General features: G+C 24.7%; 1 protein-coding gene across 1 annotated transcript in view; it reads right to left on the bottom strand.

The window, feature by feature from the left end:
• The window catches only part of LOC117172460 (autophagy-related protein 2 homolog A), a 105,394-nt gene that overhangs the window by 17,899 nt on the left and 69,802 nt on the right, over nucleotides 1-17,693 (bottom strand). Inside the window, exons 13-14 of the mRNA XM_033360415.1 lie at nucleotides 12,823-13,590; nucleotides 2,539-2,813 (exon numbers count right to left, since the gene is read on the bottom strand). Of these exons, the coding sequence (XP_033216306.1) occupies nucleotides 2,539-2,813; nucleotides 12,823-13,590 (1,043 nt within the window). The remainder of the gene's footprint in view (nucleotides 1-2,538; nucleotides 2,814-12,822; nucleotides 13,591-17,693) is intronic.

The raw sequence follows: 17,693 nt of genomic DNA, 5'->3' as shown, positions 1-17,693 counted from the left end.
AGAGCTCCAAGGAGATTATGTTGAAAAATAAAAAAAAATTTACCCAAAAAAAAATTGTTTTTATACTTCATTCTAAGGACTTATTGAACTACCCTCGTACAAGTCTTTGTGAAATAATAGAAGTCGTCGTGAAGTCTTTTTAATCCATTCGAAATCTTTTCCGACTATTTTAATTCTTTGTGAAATCTTTATGAAAAAATTGGAAATATTTTTGAAAAATTTGATAATATAGGTGAAATTATTTAAATATTTTTGAAATCTTTCGGAAATCATGGAAAACATTAAAATCGTTTAAATATTTGTGAAATAATTGGAGTCTTTGTGAAATATTTTAAGTTTATTTGAAAGATTTGCGAAATATTTGAAATCCTTGTGAAAGTATTATAAAATTCAGAAAAAAAATAAAACAAAAATATCGTCTCTTTCAACTAAAAAAAAAATATTAAAAACAGAAAAATTCCTTATTCATTCCAGGAAAAAAACTAACTCTTTAAAGATCTCAAAAATAAAAAAATTTCCCTGTTCCAATTCAGAAAAAATGTGAAACAAAAAATGTCCTCCCTTCAAACTCATTAGAAACGTTAAAAATAAAAAATGTCCCTCTTCCAAGTCAGAAAAAAATTTTTAATCGAAAATTCTTCCCTTAAACTCAATAAAAATCAGTTATTCACAGTTGATCAACTTTTAAATTCTAACAAAACATTGATAATAACTCTATCCGAAATTTTTGAACTCTTTGATAAATCATTGAAATATTTGTGCAATCTTTTAAATTTATCTGAAAACATTGCGAAATATTCAACAAATTTGTTCAATTTTTGAAATCTATCTGAATTTTTTGTAAAATAATAAAAGTCTTTGTGAAATATTTTTCATCTATCCAAAATCTTTGTAAAATATTTGAAATATTTATTAAATCTTCCGGATATCATTAAAATTTTAAAAATCATTTAAAATCTTTGCAAAATATTAAAAATATTTGGTAATATTTGTGAAATTATTTAAATTTATTATAAATTTTTGGCAAATCATTGAAAGCTTTGTGGAATCTGTGAAATTTATCTGAAAACTTTGCGAAATATTTTTAATTTTTTGTCAATCTTTGAATTCTATCTGAAATCTTCGCAATTTTATCTAATCTTTGGAAAATCTATGCAAAATCTTTGAAAAATATTTAAAACCTTTGTGAAATCTGTATGAAATCTTTGGGAAATCATTACCATTTTATCAAATCTTTACAAAGTAATTAGAATATTTGGTAATATTAATGAAATTATTTAAACAATTTTTTAAATCTATCCAAAATCGTTGGGAAATCATTGCAGTCTTTGTGCAATCTTCGAAATTTATCTGAAAACATTACGAAATATTAAAATTTTTTCTTCAATCTTTGAAATCTCTCTGATACCTTTGTGAAATAATGGCAGTCTTTGTAAAATACTCAAAGTTGTGAATTCTTTTTAATCTATCTGAAATCTTTGCGAAATATTTGAAATATTTGTCAAATCTTTAAAAAATCATTGAGATCTTTGGAAATATTCTTGAAATATTTGAAATCTTTGTGAAAATATCATAAAATCATTGAAAAATTATTTCAATCTTTGTCAAATGATTGTGAAATATTTTAAATCTGCCCGGAATCTTTGCGAAATCTGTGAAACCTTTGGGTAATAATTGAAAAATGTTTAAAACTTCAAAAATAAACAAATCTCCCTTTTCCAATTCAGAAAAAAAATGTCTATTCCAACTCAACAAATATATTAAAAATATAAAAATTCCTTATTCATTCTAGGAAAAAAAACTAAAAATAAACAATTCTTCGCTTAGACCCAATCAATATGTTACAATAAAACGAAAAAATGGCCTTTTTAAATTTAGAAAAAACATAAATAAAACTTCGTTCCCTCCAACTCTTTAAATATCTCAAAAATAAAAAAATGTTCCTGTTCCAATTCAGAAAAAAACTTTAAACCCAAAGTTTCCTTCCTTCCAACTCATTAGAAACGTTAAAAATAAAAAATGTCCCTTTTCCAAGTCAGAAAAAAATTGAAAATGAAAAATTCTTCCCTTAAACTCAATAAAAATCAATTATTCATAGTTGATCAATTTTTACAGTCGAACAAAATATTGATAACATTTTTTCAATTCTTCAAACTGAAAATGTACAGATAAAAATAAAAACTATAAAAATTAAAATGAATGTTAAAAGTACAAAATATAAGAATTACGCACTGTAAACTGAATAATTTAATAATCGAAAAAGTTCAGAATTGAACTTAAAAAGAAGAAAAAATAATTGAAATCGAACTTACTTAAAATTGAATTTTATCATTTGATATGAAATGTGTGATATTTCAATTGTACAGATTTTTCTTCTAATAAATTGTAAAATTCCCGGTAAAAAAAAAAATTTCCTTTTAATTCCAGGTTTTGTGGCCCGTTGGTCACTCTAAATATAGTTGTAATTATAATTATATAATTTTATAATTGTAAATTTATAATTGCAATTTTATAATTGTATTTTATGATTGTACTTACAAAGTTGAACTAGAGAGTGCATAGGCCCGACACCCACCAGAAGGCCCTTCAGTTGATTATCCTTAATATCTTGGATCCATTCCTGAAGCAGGTACGTAATTAGTTTGTCCAAGCCGAGCAAGCCATGCCGATAGGACAATTCTTTCAGTCTTAATTCCGATTTGTTCAAATGGGTTAATCCCAGCAGGATCCCCACGAGGGGTCCGCGACTGAAATCCACATGTTTTCCTTGATAATCCACCTTCACGTTAACCGCCGGCGAAAAAACCACACTCCTAAAATTAAAATAGCGAGAAAATTAAGCTCTCCTAAAAACTGTTCGTTTTTAGTATCAAAATCAGGATGACCGTTTTAATCAAAGAAAAAAATTTCCGGTTCGAAAAAACATTTTTCAGGGTCAATGAAATTTAAAAAATCAAATACTAAATCTAAAAGTTGTTCCATTCGAAGTAATAAAAACTTAACTGCAAATGAAAGCACTCAAAGTGAAACAATTTTGTTTTCAATTGCTCAATAATTTACACGTTTGAAATGGAAGCTACTAACACTTTTCAAGTAAACAATTTTTAATTAAATGCAGTTAAACTGTCAAATTACAAAATTTAAACTTTTATAAAAGTCCATATTATCATTTTGAATGCTCTAAATTTAATAATCAACCACTGCATTTAAAAATGTTTAAAATTATACAATTTAAGCAATTTTAAATTTCAATTCCAGTAGAGAATTAGTTAAAAATTGAAAATTCCCCGTTTAAATCCGATATTTTAATTATTTTCGAAAAATTCCCTGTTCTAATGCAGAATTTTTATACTTTTCGAAAATTCTCCATTTTACCTAATTATAAGACTTCGAATTTTTTGTAAAATTCCATGTTCGAATTCATAAATAAATTTTTTTCTCGAAAATACAATTTTTCAACAGAGAATAAAAATTTTGTTTAAAAAGTTCAAGTTTCCATTGAGAATTATTATTCTTTTGGATAAATTCCAATTCCAGCTCAGATTTGGTTAAAAAGTAAAAATTTTCTGTTGGGATCCTGAATTATAATTCTTTAAGAAAATTCTTCATTTCATCTCAAAAATAAAATTCTTTTGAAAAAATCCTGTTCAGAAGAAGAATTTTATTTCTTTTCGAACATTCCCCATTTCAACTAACAATTAGAATTTCTAAGTAAAATTCCCTGTTCCAATTCGTTCTTTAAATTTTGTTCGAAAATGCCCCGTTTCAACTAAGAATTAGAAATCATTCTTTAAAAAAAATTCCGTGTTCCAACTGGAAATTTATTTATTTTTTTTATTTTAATTTTAATTTAAAAACTTAAATTATTTTTATTTTAAACAGTTTAAGAATCCTAAAAATAATCCGAAATTTTATTTCAAAATCTTGAAACATCTACATGTTGTTTTTAACATTTACCAAATTAATTTTTTTTATAATTATGCCAAGAAATGTTCTTAAAATCTTTTCCATTGATTTTTGACTATTTTGTAAATCTTTATAATTCTTTTCAAATATTCTCTTAAAATTAGTTCATTAAAATAAAAAATAATTTTCAATTTTCCTAGGAAATGTTTTTTATTATTCTGAAGACGTTTAAAATTCTTTAAAAGCTTCTACATTTTTTGTTCGAAATATGTTTCAATTATTTGAAAATATTTCAAAATTTAAAGTGATTTTGAATTTTTTCAAATCTTCTAAATAACTCTTCAACTTTCTAGAAATTTTTCTAATTTTTCAATTGTTATTGATACATAAAAGTTCAACAATTTGCCTTACAAATTAAATTTGGTTAAATAGAACAATTAAAATGGTAACATTCAAAGTTTAGTTTTTTGGTTTAGTTTTGAATATTTCATTTATAATTACTGATTTTAAATAAACAGTCAGATATTTCTAAATATTAGGTAACTGTTATTTTTCTTAATTACAATTTTTTAAATTGCATGGTTTAAATTTTTAACGCCCTTAATTTTTAATTGCTTCAGATTTGAAGAGATTTTAAAGAATTTCTACGGATTTCAACAATTTCAAGAAATATGTAGGAATTCAGAAAATTTCAAAGTATTTTAAAGATTTTAACAGATTCTAAAGACTTTCAAGGTATTACAAAAATTTCCAGGTATTTTCTAGAATTTTTTTAGAATTTCTAAAGATTTCAAGGGACTCAAAAGATTTCTAGAGATTTGAACTTCTTTTAGAGATATTACAAGAGTAAATTTAATTTAATTTTTATTTAAGGGATTTTAAATAATTTCCAATAATTATTTTAATAGATTTTTACGATTTCAAAAGATTTTAAGAGGTTTTAATGGATTTCAAAGAACTCCTAAAGAACTTTGTGGAACAAATGCAATTCAATTAAAGGGATTTCTACGGATTTCAACAATTTCAAGGGATACGTAAGTGTTCCAAAAATTGTAAGGGATTTTAAAGATTCTCATGGTGGTAATGTGGCGGACGATTTCGATTTCCCGGTCATTAAATAATCTTTGAAACAAATATTTACATTTTGCAATAAAAATATCAATTTTTAACAAAAATGTTTTAGTTAAGATTTTAGTTGAAAAAATTTATTTTCAAAAATAAATAACGGATTTTCAAGAAAATAGTCCAATTTTCATCATAACTGATAAATTTACAGCTCAAATGATAAATCTTTAAATACAATAGTTTAATTTTCAGCAACAACAAATTAACTTTTACTGAAAAAGATGAATTGCCAATCAAAACTCAGACAATTAAATTTTAAGTTTAAAAATAATCTTTAGCTGCAACAGTTGAATTTTAAACTAGAAACATAATTTTTCAACTAAGATGATGAATCTTTTACTAGAATAATTGAATTTTCGACCAAAAAGATGAATTTTCAACCAAAAACATCCATTTCAAACAATAAAAAATTAATTTTTAACTAAAAAAGATCATTTTTCAACCAAAAATTAAATAGTTAAATTATCAGCCAAAAAATGAATGTTCAACCAAAGAGATGAATTTTTATCTAAAATTATTAGATACATATTCATTATTAAAAAGAAAATAATTTTAAATAAAAAAGTTAAATATCTGACAAAAAAATTCCTTTACAGCTAAGGAAAAACGAATTTTTTTAATCAAATAGCTTATATTTCAACCATAGAAATTAATTTTTATTTAAAATGATGAATCTTCAATAAAAAAAATTAATTTTTAACAAAAGGATATTAACCCTTTCCGGCATCCATTTTTCAGGGAAACGATTTTTCATGAAAATTGGTACATAGAGGTTTTTGGGGTCGCTGATTACGAATCTGAACTCAGACTTTGAAAATTTTAAATGGCGGGCCCAATGTGGCGGCTAACATTTGGCATATTTTATTATTTTTTTCTGAAAATTGGTATACGGGGGTTTTTGGGATAACTCATCACGAATCTGAACTCAGATTTAGAAAATTCAAAATGGTGGATCCAATATGGCGACTTAAATTTGGAATATTTTGGGATTTTTTTTTAAGTTGGTATACAGGGTTTTTTTGGAGTCGCTAATCACAAATCCGAACTCAGATTTTTTAAATTCAAAATGGCGGCCAACATTTGGATTTTTTTTTTAAATTGGTGTACAGGGGTTTTTGGTATCTCTGATCACGAATCTGAACTTAGATTTTGAACATTCAAAATAGCGGGCCAAAATTCAAAATATTTCTACATTGTTTTTTGAAAGTTGGCACAGATAGGGGGTCGCTGATCTTGAATCTGTATTCAAAATGTACCAATTTTATGAATTTTCAAAATCTAAATTCAGATTCGTGATCAGTGACTCCAAAAATCCTTGTACACTAATTTTTTAAAAATCCGGAAAACTTGATTATTTTGACCGCCATATTGTATCCATCATTTTGGATTTTCAAAGTCTGATTTCAGATTCGTGATCTGCGACCCCGAAAACCTCTGTATACCAATTTTCAGAAAAAAAATCCAAAAATATTCCAAGTTTCGGACGCCATCTTGGATACATCATTTTAAATTTCCAAAATCTGAGTTCATAATCGTAATCACTGACCCCAAAAACCCCTGAATACCAATTTTCAGATAAAATTCAAAAATATTCCCAATTTCGGCAGCCATATTGGATCCGCCGTTTTTAATGTTCAAAATCTGAGTCCAGATTAGTATTCAGCGACCCCAAAAACCCTTATGGACCCATTTTCATAAGAATATAATGGAAAGTTTTTTCAATAATGAATTTTTTCAACAAAAAAGGATTTTTTTCATCTTTGTTTATAAGTATTAACAAATTATTTTAAAAATTTAGACCCTTCGCACAAAAATTTAAATTTTCTATCATCCTACGAACATGAAATTTAAAAAAACCTGTGTAAAATCCAATAAAAACTACTCTGAAATCGCAAAAAATGATATGAAAAAAGGTGGGAATACGGTATTCCCACAATGCCGCAAAGGGTTAACATTCAAACAAGTAATTTTATTTTAACATAAAAGATGAATTTTCAACTAAAATGAAAAATATTCAACTGAAATTCAGACAAACTTTCATACAAATTGTTGAATTCTAAACAAGAACAGATCAATTTTCAACGACAATGATAAATTTACAACTAAAATGATTAATCTTCAACTGGAATAGCCTAATTTTCAAACATAAATATTAATTTTCTACAAACAAGGCTTTTTTTGCAACATTCAGACATTTTGAAGCAACTAGTTTAATTTTTAAATTAAAAATATCAATATTCAACGATATAGTTGAATTTTCATTAAAAAAAAATACATTTTGAACAAAAAATAGAATAGTTAAATTTTTGGTTAAAAATCTAATTGTTAATAAAAACAAAAAACGTCTTTTAAGTAAAATAGTTTAATTTTCTACTGGAACAGTTACATTTTTAGTTTAAAAAATTAATCTTCAACGAAGTAGTTACAGTCTCAACTAGAGATGAAAGATCAATTAAAAATATGCATCTTCAATCAAAAAAATAATTTTTAATCAAAAGAGATTAACTTTGAACACAGTATTTAAATATTTAACTGAAGAAAAATAAATTCGCTACGAACAATGTAACCAAATTTTCTATTATAATTCCGCAATATTTCTGCTTTGAAATACTACTTCTACTCTAAAAACTAATTTTTTTTAATCTACTAAAATTTAGAAGATTAAACTTTCAAATTGTAACAAATTCTGACTTAGAACAGGGATTCTTTTAAATCCTTTCTTCTAAATCCGATTTATAATTCTTAAAAAAATGCCCGTACCATATGAGAAATTTCCTGTTCCAAGTGAAATTATATTTACGTACGGAAACTGCCTGTCTTAAAATAAAAACGATAACTATTTTCTGAAATTCCCTGTTCTAAATCAGGATAAATTAGGAGTAATTAAATACAACGTCATAAATCAGTTTTTTTTGTTTAATTCAGAAAATGATTTTTTCTATATTTTTGGAACATCGTCAATTCAAAAGGTTTTTCTCAATTTAATTTAATTTTAAAGGATATCTACGGATTTCCACAATTTTGAGGATATGAAGGAATAACACAAATTATAAAGGATTTCAAAGATTTTAATAGATTCCAAAGAATTTCAAGATAGGAAAATTTCAAGGGATTTTAAAGAATTTTGTCGGATTCTCAGTGACTTCAAGGGATTTCTAATGAACTAAATTTTAAATCATGATACTTCAAGGGATTCCCAGCGATTCCAAAAATTCCAAGGGATTAGGACGGGTTTTCGTTTTTAGAACTTTAAATATTAAGTACAATTTAATTTATACTTAAGAGATCTTCAGGTATTTCAAAGTACTTCTAGAGTACTTTAAGGAATAAATTCAATTTTATTTAAAGGGATGTCTATTTTTTATTTATTTATGTATTATATATATTTCTTTAAAGGATTTTCACAAGATTTAAAGGATTTAATTGAAATTGAAATTGAAGAATTTAGAGACACTACAAAAATGGGTTGAAAAGAATTCTAGAGATTTGAAAGGGGTTTTATTTAGAGAACGTTAATGAATAAATCTAATTTATATTCAAGGGATTTTTAATGATTTCAAATACTTTAATAGATTTGATTGAATCTCCAAAGATCTCGAAAGATTTTTTTAGGACTTCTAAAGATTCGAAAGGATTTGTAGAGAACTAAATTCTAGAGAATAAAATTTCAAGGGATTACTAGTGATTCTAAAGGCTTCAAGGGGTTTTAAGACAATTTCGGAATATGGTTTTTTTTAGAGAACTTTAAGAATAAGTTTAATTTTATTTATGTCCAAGGGATTTAAAATTTTTTAAAGATTTATTTTAACGGATTTTATCATTTCAAAAGATTTAAAGGGATTCCAACGAACTTCTAGGACAATTTCCAATTGAAAAGATTTCAAATTAATTGATGTTTTGTCATTTTAGTTGAAAATTACGTTTTCTAGTTGAAAATAAACTGCTTTAACTGAAAAATCAACTCGTACATGTTTGGTTCAAAATGTGTCTTCTTAAGGTGAAAATTCAAATATTTGGTTCAAGTTTCCTGCATTTTATTGAAAATTTGAATTTAATGGGAGAATATTTAACCTTCTTGGTAACTAATTTATCTTTTTAGTTAAAAATTCTTTTCATAAATTCAAATGCTTGGTTGAAAATGAATGTACTCTGTTCAAAATTCATCTATTTTGGTAGAAAATTCTACTTTCTTATAAATTTCTTCTTCTAAACTCTACTTTATGATAAAAATTTAATCTTCTTTGTTGAAAATTATAGTATTTAGTTGTAAGTTTACTTCAATTTGATTGAAAATTATTTTTTTACTGAAAATTTAACTATTCTATTTTTAGTAGAAAATTGATGTTTTAGGTGAAAACTCAACTATTTGTTAAAAATCCATCTTTTTTTGTAGAAGAGTACACTCATTATTTAAAGCTTCAGCTTTTTGGTTACAAATTAATTTCTTTTTGTTAAAAATTTTAATCTTTTTTTTTGAAAATTCGTTTCTTTTTTTGGTTGAACATTTATTTTATGAATTGAAAATTGAATTATTTTATTTTTTGTAAGAAATTGGCCTTTTTAGTTGAAAATTAATGTCTTTAGTGGAAAATTAAATTTTTTTTAGTGGAAGATTCATGAATGAAGCTGAACATTCACTTTAACTGTTCCGTTTTTTGTTGAAAATTTACCATTTTTTATATAACTGTAATCTTTTTCGTTAAAAAATTATCTGTTTTATAGAAAATTTAACTGTTATATTTTTAGAACTTTTTAAAATGAACACTTTTACATTACAAGTTAAATTATTATTATTTTAAATAGTTTAAAAATCCTTGAAAAGCTTAAAAGTTTTATTTCAAAATCTTGAAAAACCGAACTGTTGTTTACAAATTTTCCAAATTCAAAATTATTTTTAAAATCTTATTACAACCTCGGACTATATTTTGAAATGATTTGAATTTTTCTTAAAACTGTCAGGCTATCCTGCAAAATTAGAAAAATTACCTCACAATCTATCAGATTCACTGTTGAAAATTTTCTAAATCTTTTTCAATATTTTCCTTGCAATCTTAAAAAAAGAAGGTTTTTATTTTTTAAATAGAAAAATCAAAATCGTAACGTTCAAAGTTTAAAAACTCTTTGAAATTTTAACGAATCAAGGCGTTCTATGAAACAATTCAGTAGATTTAAATTATTCACATTTTTTAAACGACTGAGGGTTTCGTATTTCAATAGTTTAATATTTGACGTTAAAACTAGTAAATTCTTGAATTTTCCACGGTTCTAGAATCGTCTTTACAAATTAATTATTATTCAATTTTCAATTTTTAAAGTACAGTTTAATTTTTGAAATAATGAATTGTGTCATACTTACAGTTGATCAAAGAAAAATGTTTTTTATCAAAAATTATTAAATTCAACCGCTTTTAATTTTAATTATTTATGTCTTCAAGAATGCATTTTGAAATCCTTTACACTTAAAATGTACGCTTCAAAATAAAAATCTAAAACGTAAAATTGTTGAAGTAAAAGATTTTCGATTTATGCATTATAAACTAAATAATATCATAATAGAAAAAAGATAAGAATTCAATTTATTGTTAAAAAATTCTTGAGATCGAACTGGGACAGATTTGTTTTGATTTGTAAAATTCTAGGTAAAAAAAAAATTCACTGTCATTTCCCGGTTTCATAAAATTCCCGGTAATTTCCCGGGTACGTAATTTTTGCGAATTCGTAAAAACTTAATTCTGAAAAATATCTCTTTTAGTTATAAATGTTATTATTGGGTAGAAAATGTAACAATTTTTGTTTGAAAAGGCATCCTTTTTTATTGCAAATTCAAATTTTTTGTTAAAGATTAGTTTTTTTGTTGTGTTCAAAATTCAGAATAAATCTTGCAACTATTTCACATAAAATATACTTTTTGTTTTTAATTCCTATTTTTGTGTTAAAAAGGGAATCGAAATCTTTTTGGATGAAAATTTAAATTTTTTTAAAGATTGTTTTTTTTTTACTTAAAAATTCACCCGTTTTAGTAGAATTTAAATTTTTCTTGGACAAATGTGCGACTATTTAATTAAAAATTTATCAATCTTGTTAAAAAATCCTGTCCTTTGATTAAAAATTTGATTATTTATCAGAAAATTAACTTATTGTTTACAATTATTATTTTGGTGTTGGGAAGTGAACTAGAATCTTCTTTGGATAAAAATTTAACTATTTTTTTTTATAATTCATCTGTTTTAGACAAAATTTTATCTTTCTTCAATAAAAATGCAACTTCGGTTGAAAATTCAACTATTTTTTGAAAGTTTGTCTTGTTGTATTATAAAATTCAAAATTAAATTTTTTTGTCCTATTGAAAATTTTACTATTTTGTAGAAAATTTAATTTTTGTTAAAAATTTATGTATTGGTTTTGTAAAATGAAGTAAAATCATTTCTGGATTAAAGTTCAACTAAAAAAATGTGCAGTTTTCTTATTAAAAACTTATTTGTTATAGTAAAAATTTCATCTTTCTTTGATAAAAATGCAACTATTTTTCAGAAAAGTATTCAAATATTTTGTTAAATATTAAACCTTTTTGATACACAAAAGTTTGTTTTGGAATGAAATTTAAATTTTTTGGTAGAAACTTATTTTGTGGTAAATGCAACTATTGATGGAGAATTCAGCAATTTTGCACAAGTCATCCTTTTTGATTAAAAATTCGTTCTTTTTTTTTAATTAAAATTTCAATTTTGTTCTTCGAAACTTATTTCTTGTATAAAGATTTATATTTTTTTAACAGGAAATTCAACTTTTTTTTCAAAATTGGTCTCTTGATTATAAAATTCGCACTATTATAGTAGAAATATCTTTTTTTATACTCTTTTTTTTTAGGATTTATATTTTTAGTTGAAAATGCATCTCTGGGGTTAAAAGTTAAACAATTTTGTTAAAAAATTATATTTTTAAATTCATAATATTACTTCGGTAAAAGTTGAACCACATTGTTAAGTTTCTTTTTTTTACGGAAGTTTACGCCTTCGGTTGAAAATTTAACTGCTTAGTCGAAAAGCCTTTTTTTGTTTAAAATTAATTTTTTAACTGAAACTAAAGTTAAAAAATCTTCTTTTTTAATAAAAAAATAATAATTTTTTCGGTTTGAAATTTCATGTTTTTTTGGTAAAAATGGATCAGTTTCGTGAAAAAAATTAATTTTTTGCTAAAACCTCATATATTGGTTTGAAAATTCAATTTTTGTATAGAAAATTCGTTTTTTGGCTTGAAGGCTGAATAATTTAAATAAACTTTTATTTCTGTTTTGAGTAAAAAACATTTGTTGGATATTCGTCGTTGTGGTTTTAAGACTCTGATTTTTTTCCTTGTGTAAATTTCATTATTTTTGTTTGACATATAAACTATGACACTTTTTGGTTTGGAATTTATCCTTTTAGGTTGACAATTCAACTATTATGATGAAGATTTAATTATTTTGTTTAAAATTCAAGTATTTTCTTAAATAGTCATCTTTTATAGTAGAAGAGACATTTTTTTTTAAATAAATGAATAAGATTTGAAAATTTTTAATTTGTACCTGAAACACTGTTTTATTACGTTTATAAAAGATTCCATGTTAAAAATATTACAAGATAAAAACGCTCCTATTTGAATATTCGTGATCAAGGAAAATGAAAAATTAGTCAAGGAAAAATCAGGGAATTTTGAAACTAAGTTAGTACGGCTCTTAGATAATTAATTACTAGATTATTCAGTTGAAAGTCTGCCAATGTCGGAAATGAAAAAAAAACAAAAAATGCTCACCTAAAATACAAAGGCTGGCTATCGTCCTGCGTTTCGCTGACAGCCCTCGTATTCTTCTTGCTCTCTTTAATCCTCAACTCATCCTCCAACAAAATCAGCAAATTCTGATCCACGACATCGCTTCCCTGCGACGAATCCATCGTTCTCGAGCTCGAATCCGAATCATTGACACTCATAACCGGAGGATGATGAGTCGGCGTTCCCTGCTTCGATCCCGGACTCGATTGCACACTATTGCTCGCGTTCAGACTCTCCTGGCCCGGACTCTGCCTCGAGCCGTCGCTCAATTCCGTGAAGAAGTCTATCAAAAAGTGCAAACTGTCCTGATCGATGTTGAGCTGCAGAGGCAGAGCGCTGATCTTCAGACAGACTTCCTGGCCAGGCTGTTTTGGATCCGGACGAATGTGAACAGCCTTCAGCTCGAACATATTCGCGTGAGATTGTCTCGGTGTTCCCTCACTGCTGTACTGATAAAGAAACTTGTTGATGTTGGAGGAATCGAGACGATCTTTGATCTCGATCTCGTTCACGAGGAGAATTTGCCGAGAGGCTTGAGACGTGTCTTCGGGATAGACTTCGTGCTGGAAGCGGATTTTGTGCAACTGGAGTTCCATCAGGAGTTTATTGTTCCGTCCGGGACCACCGAGGCTGTACCAGTCCGATGGAGAATCGCGGGTACGAGCTCGGGGTGAATTTGGAACGCTGCCGAATCGAACCTCGTTTGGCGATGATTTGCTGAATCCGACACCACCGATCACCGAACGACTTCTGAAAATATTCAACATTTTTTAGGCGTGTAAAGGGCGTCTAGGTTTTTTTTTGTTGAGATATCTCAGATTTTTTTATAGCTAACTGTATTAAATTTAATTTAAAACGCTTCAAATTTCTAACTGTTCAAGTAAAAAAATTGAATTTACAAAAAGATAGATGAATTTTTAACCAGATAGTCACATTTTCAACCCAGAGGATTTATTTACAATCAAACAAGCGACTTCTCAACAAAATATATAAAATGAAAATCGAAGAGTTGAATTTTCAGATTTAAAAAATCAATTTTCAACGAAATACTTGTATTTTTAACTGAAAAGTATAAATTTATCACCAAAAAATGGAATAGTTCAATCTTGGCCAGATTAATTTTAAAACAAAAAGATGAATTTTTCACAAAAGAATTTAACTCATAATCTAAAAAATTAATTTTAAAATGAAATTATGAATATTTAATTGAAATACTTAAATTTACAATAAAAAAAATTAATTTTCAAACAGTGAGATTAACTTTTAAACAAGAAGATTAATTTTCAATTAAATAGACGATTTCTTAACAAAATATATTAAATAACAACCAAAAAATTGAATTTTCAACTAAAAAAATTAATCTTAAATCAAATAGTTTAAATTTGAAGTGAAAAATATCAATTTTTCAACCAGAAATGGAATAATTAAATCTGCAATAGATTAATTTTAAAGCAAAAAATGAATATTTGACAAAATAGTTTAACTTTTAACCAAAAAAATTAATTTTTTGCTAAAATAATGACTATTTAATTGGAATACTTAAATTTTCAATAAAAAAAAGAGTTTTCAAACAGCAGGATTAACTTTTAAACAAGAAAATTAATTTCCAATTAAACAGACGATTTTTCAACAAAATATATTAAATAACAACCAAACCGTTGAATTTTCAGGTAAAAAAATCAATTGTCAACCAAATAGTTGAATTTTGAACTGACAAATGTAAATTTTTCAACAAAAATGGAATAGTTAAATCTTGACCAGATTAACTTTAAAAAAGAAAGATGAATTTTTCACAAAAGAATTTAACTTACAATAAAAAAATTAATGTTTAGTTAAAATAATGAGTATTTAATTGGAATACTTAAATTTACAATAAAAAAATTAATTTTCAAACAGTGAGATTAAATTTTAAAGAAGAAAATTAATTTTCAATTAAACAGGCCAAAATATCAATTTTTTAACCAAAAAATGGAATTAAATCTGCAACAGGTTAATTTAAAAAAGACGAATTTTTGACAAGAGTTTAACTTTCTTTTTTAACCAAAACAATAAATTTTCAGTTAAAACGATGAATATTTAATTGGAATACTTAAATTTTCAATTTAAAAAACGCGTTTTCAAACAGTAAGATTTACTTTCAAACAAGAAGATTCATTTTTAATTAAACAGACGATTTCTCAACAAAATATATGAAATAACTACGAAACAGTTGATATTTCAGCTAAAAAAATAATTTTCAACCAAATATTTTAATTTTTACGTAAACAATATAGATTTTTTTTACAAAAAATGGAAAAGTTAAATCTGCAATAGATTAATTTTAAAACAAAACGATGAATTTTCCGCAAAAAATTTTAACTTTCAACCAATTCAATTAATTTTTAGTTAAAATATTGAATATTTGGTTAAGATACTTAAATTTTCAGTACAAAAAAAATGAATTTTGGAACAGCGAGATTAACTTTCAAAGCAGAAGATTCATTTTTCATTAAACAGGCGGTTTCTCAACAAAATATATTAAATAGCAACCAAAAAATTGAATTTTCAACTAAAAAAATTAATTTTACATCAAATAGTTTAAATTTGAAGTGAAAAATATCAATTGTTCAACAAGAAATGTGATATTTAAATCTGCAATAAATTAATTTAAAAAAAAAAGGAATTTTTCACAAAATAGTTTAACTTTTAACCAAAAAAATGACTTTTTTCTAAAATAATGAATATTTAATTGGAATATTTAAATTTTCAATAAAAAAAAGTTTTCAAATAGTAAAATTAACTTTTAAACAAGAAGATTAATTTTCAATCAAACAGACGATTTCTCAACAAAAGATATAAAATTACAACCAAACAGTTGCATTCGAACAGTAAGATTAACTTTCAAACAAGAAAATTAATTTTCAATTAAACAGGCGATTTATCAACAAAATATATAAAATAACAACCAAACAGTTGAATTTGCAGCTCAAAAATCAATTTTAAACCAAATAGTTGAAATTTGAAATGAAAAATATCAATTTTTCAACAAGAAATGGAATAGATAAATTTGCAATAGATTCATTTTAAAACAAAAAGATCCATTTTTACATAATAGTTTAACTTTTAACCAAAAAAATTAATTTTTTGCTAAAATAATGAATATTTAAATTTTCAGTAAAAACAAGAGTTTTCGAACAGTAGAATCAACTTTTAAACAAGAAGATTAATTTTCTACAAAAAAAAAAGATTTTTTTCACAAAATAGTTGAATGTTCAACTAAGAAAAGACATATTTTCAACTAAATAGTTAAATTTAAACAAAAAAATCCATTTTTAACCTAACTTATGAATTTTAAACAAAATGAATTTAAAAAAAAAACATACATTTTCAACTGAAAATTCAATAGTTAAGTTTTTAGTTAAAAAAGTTAATGTTCAACCAAAAAGATGTTTTTTTTAGATAAAATGATCAAACATTTCATTTGAACAGTTACATTTTCAAATAAAGTAATAAAGTTTCAACTGAAATAGTTCATCTTAAACTGGAATAGTTCACTTTAAATATAAAAGATTAAACTACAACTGAAAAAAAATTCATTAAAATAGTTCATGTTTCAACTGGAATAGTTAAATTTCCAGTAATAAAATCTAATTGTCAGCCCAAGAAAAAACGAATTTTCAACTAAAAGGATGAATTTTTATTTCGAATGATGAATCTTTGACCAAAAAAAAAAAAAATTTTAATAGAAGAGTTTAACTTTCAACCCATTAATTAAATTTGTATTGCAAAAAGATGAATTCTTAACGAAAAAGGTATTAGTTGATATTACAACCAAAAAAGATTTTAACCTTTAATCAAAAACAGTTCAACAAAAAAGACGACTTTCTCAAATGGGTTGAATTTTCAATTAAAAAAGATTTTTTTGGTCAAGAGAGAGAAAAAATTGCAAACAAGCTGTTGAATTTTTAAGCAAAAAGATAATTGCTCCAACAAGAAGATTATCTTTATACCATTAAAGATCGAATTTTCAACAAAATAAATGAATTTTGAGCCAGAAACTTCAATTTTTAACTGAAAACGATTAATTTGCAAAGAAGAAATTGAATTGTTTAATTTTTAGTTCAAAAAATTAATTTCAAACCCAAAAAAAGTAAAATGAAGTGATATAAAGCTACTTTTACAAATGAAGAATCATTGTTATTAAAAATTTAGATTTGTCGAGAAAAAATAAATAAATAAGCACGCTTTCGAAAAAATTCTTCCGAGTTTTTTTCAGGTATAAAATTTTAAAATACGGAGCTATTCAAATATTTTGCATTTGTTAAAAATCGACTCGAAATATGAACACAGTTTTTAAAATCTATTATAACGTTTTTTTTTAGTTTCTAGAGGTTGAATTGATATGTTTAATTTAGATTTTAGAAAGCTTTGACAAATTTTATTTAAATATATTCTTCAATACTTTATAGCGCCATCGATTATTAAATAGTTGAATAATAATACAAAAATAATTATTTATTTATTCAACTGTATGATGAATCTTCAACTTGAAATAGATTAATTTTAAACAAAAAAGGTTGATTTTAAACTAAAATGATTAATATTTAATTAGAATAATTGAATTTCCAACAAAAAAGAAACATTTTTAAACAAGAACATTAATTTTCTACCAAAAAATATAATTTAAAAAAAAATACGTAAATTTTCAACTAAAGGAGACAAATTTGCAAAGAGTAGTTGAATGTTGAACCAAAAAAGATCAGTTTTCAAACCAAAATAGATTAGTTCAATTCTCAGTAAAAAAATTAAGTTTTAACCAAAAAGATGAATCCTCAACTGGAATAGTTACATTTTCAACCAAAAATATGAATAAA

Source organism: Belonocnema kinseyi, chromosome 5, assembly GCF_010883055.1.
Source record: "Belonocnema kinseyi isolate 2016_QV_RU_SX_M_011 chromosome 5, B_treatae_v1, whole genome shotgun sequence".
Taxonomy (NCBI): Eukaryota; Metazoa; Arthropoda; class Insecta; order Hymenoptera; family Cynipidae; genus Belonocnema; species Belonocnema kinseyi.
This window is presented reverse-complemented; position numbering and strand designations above follow the sequence as displayed.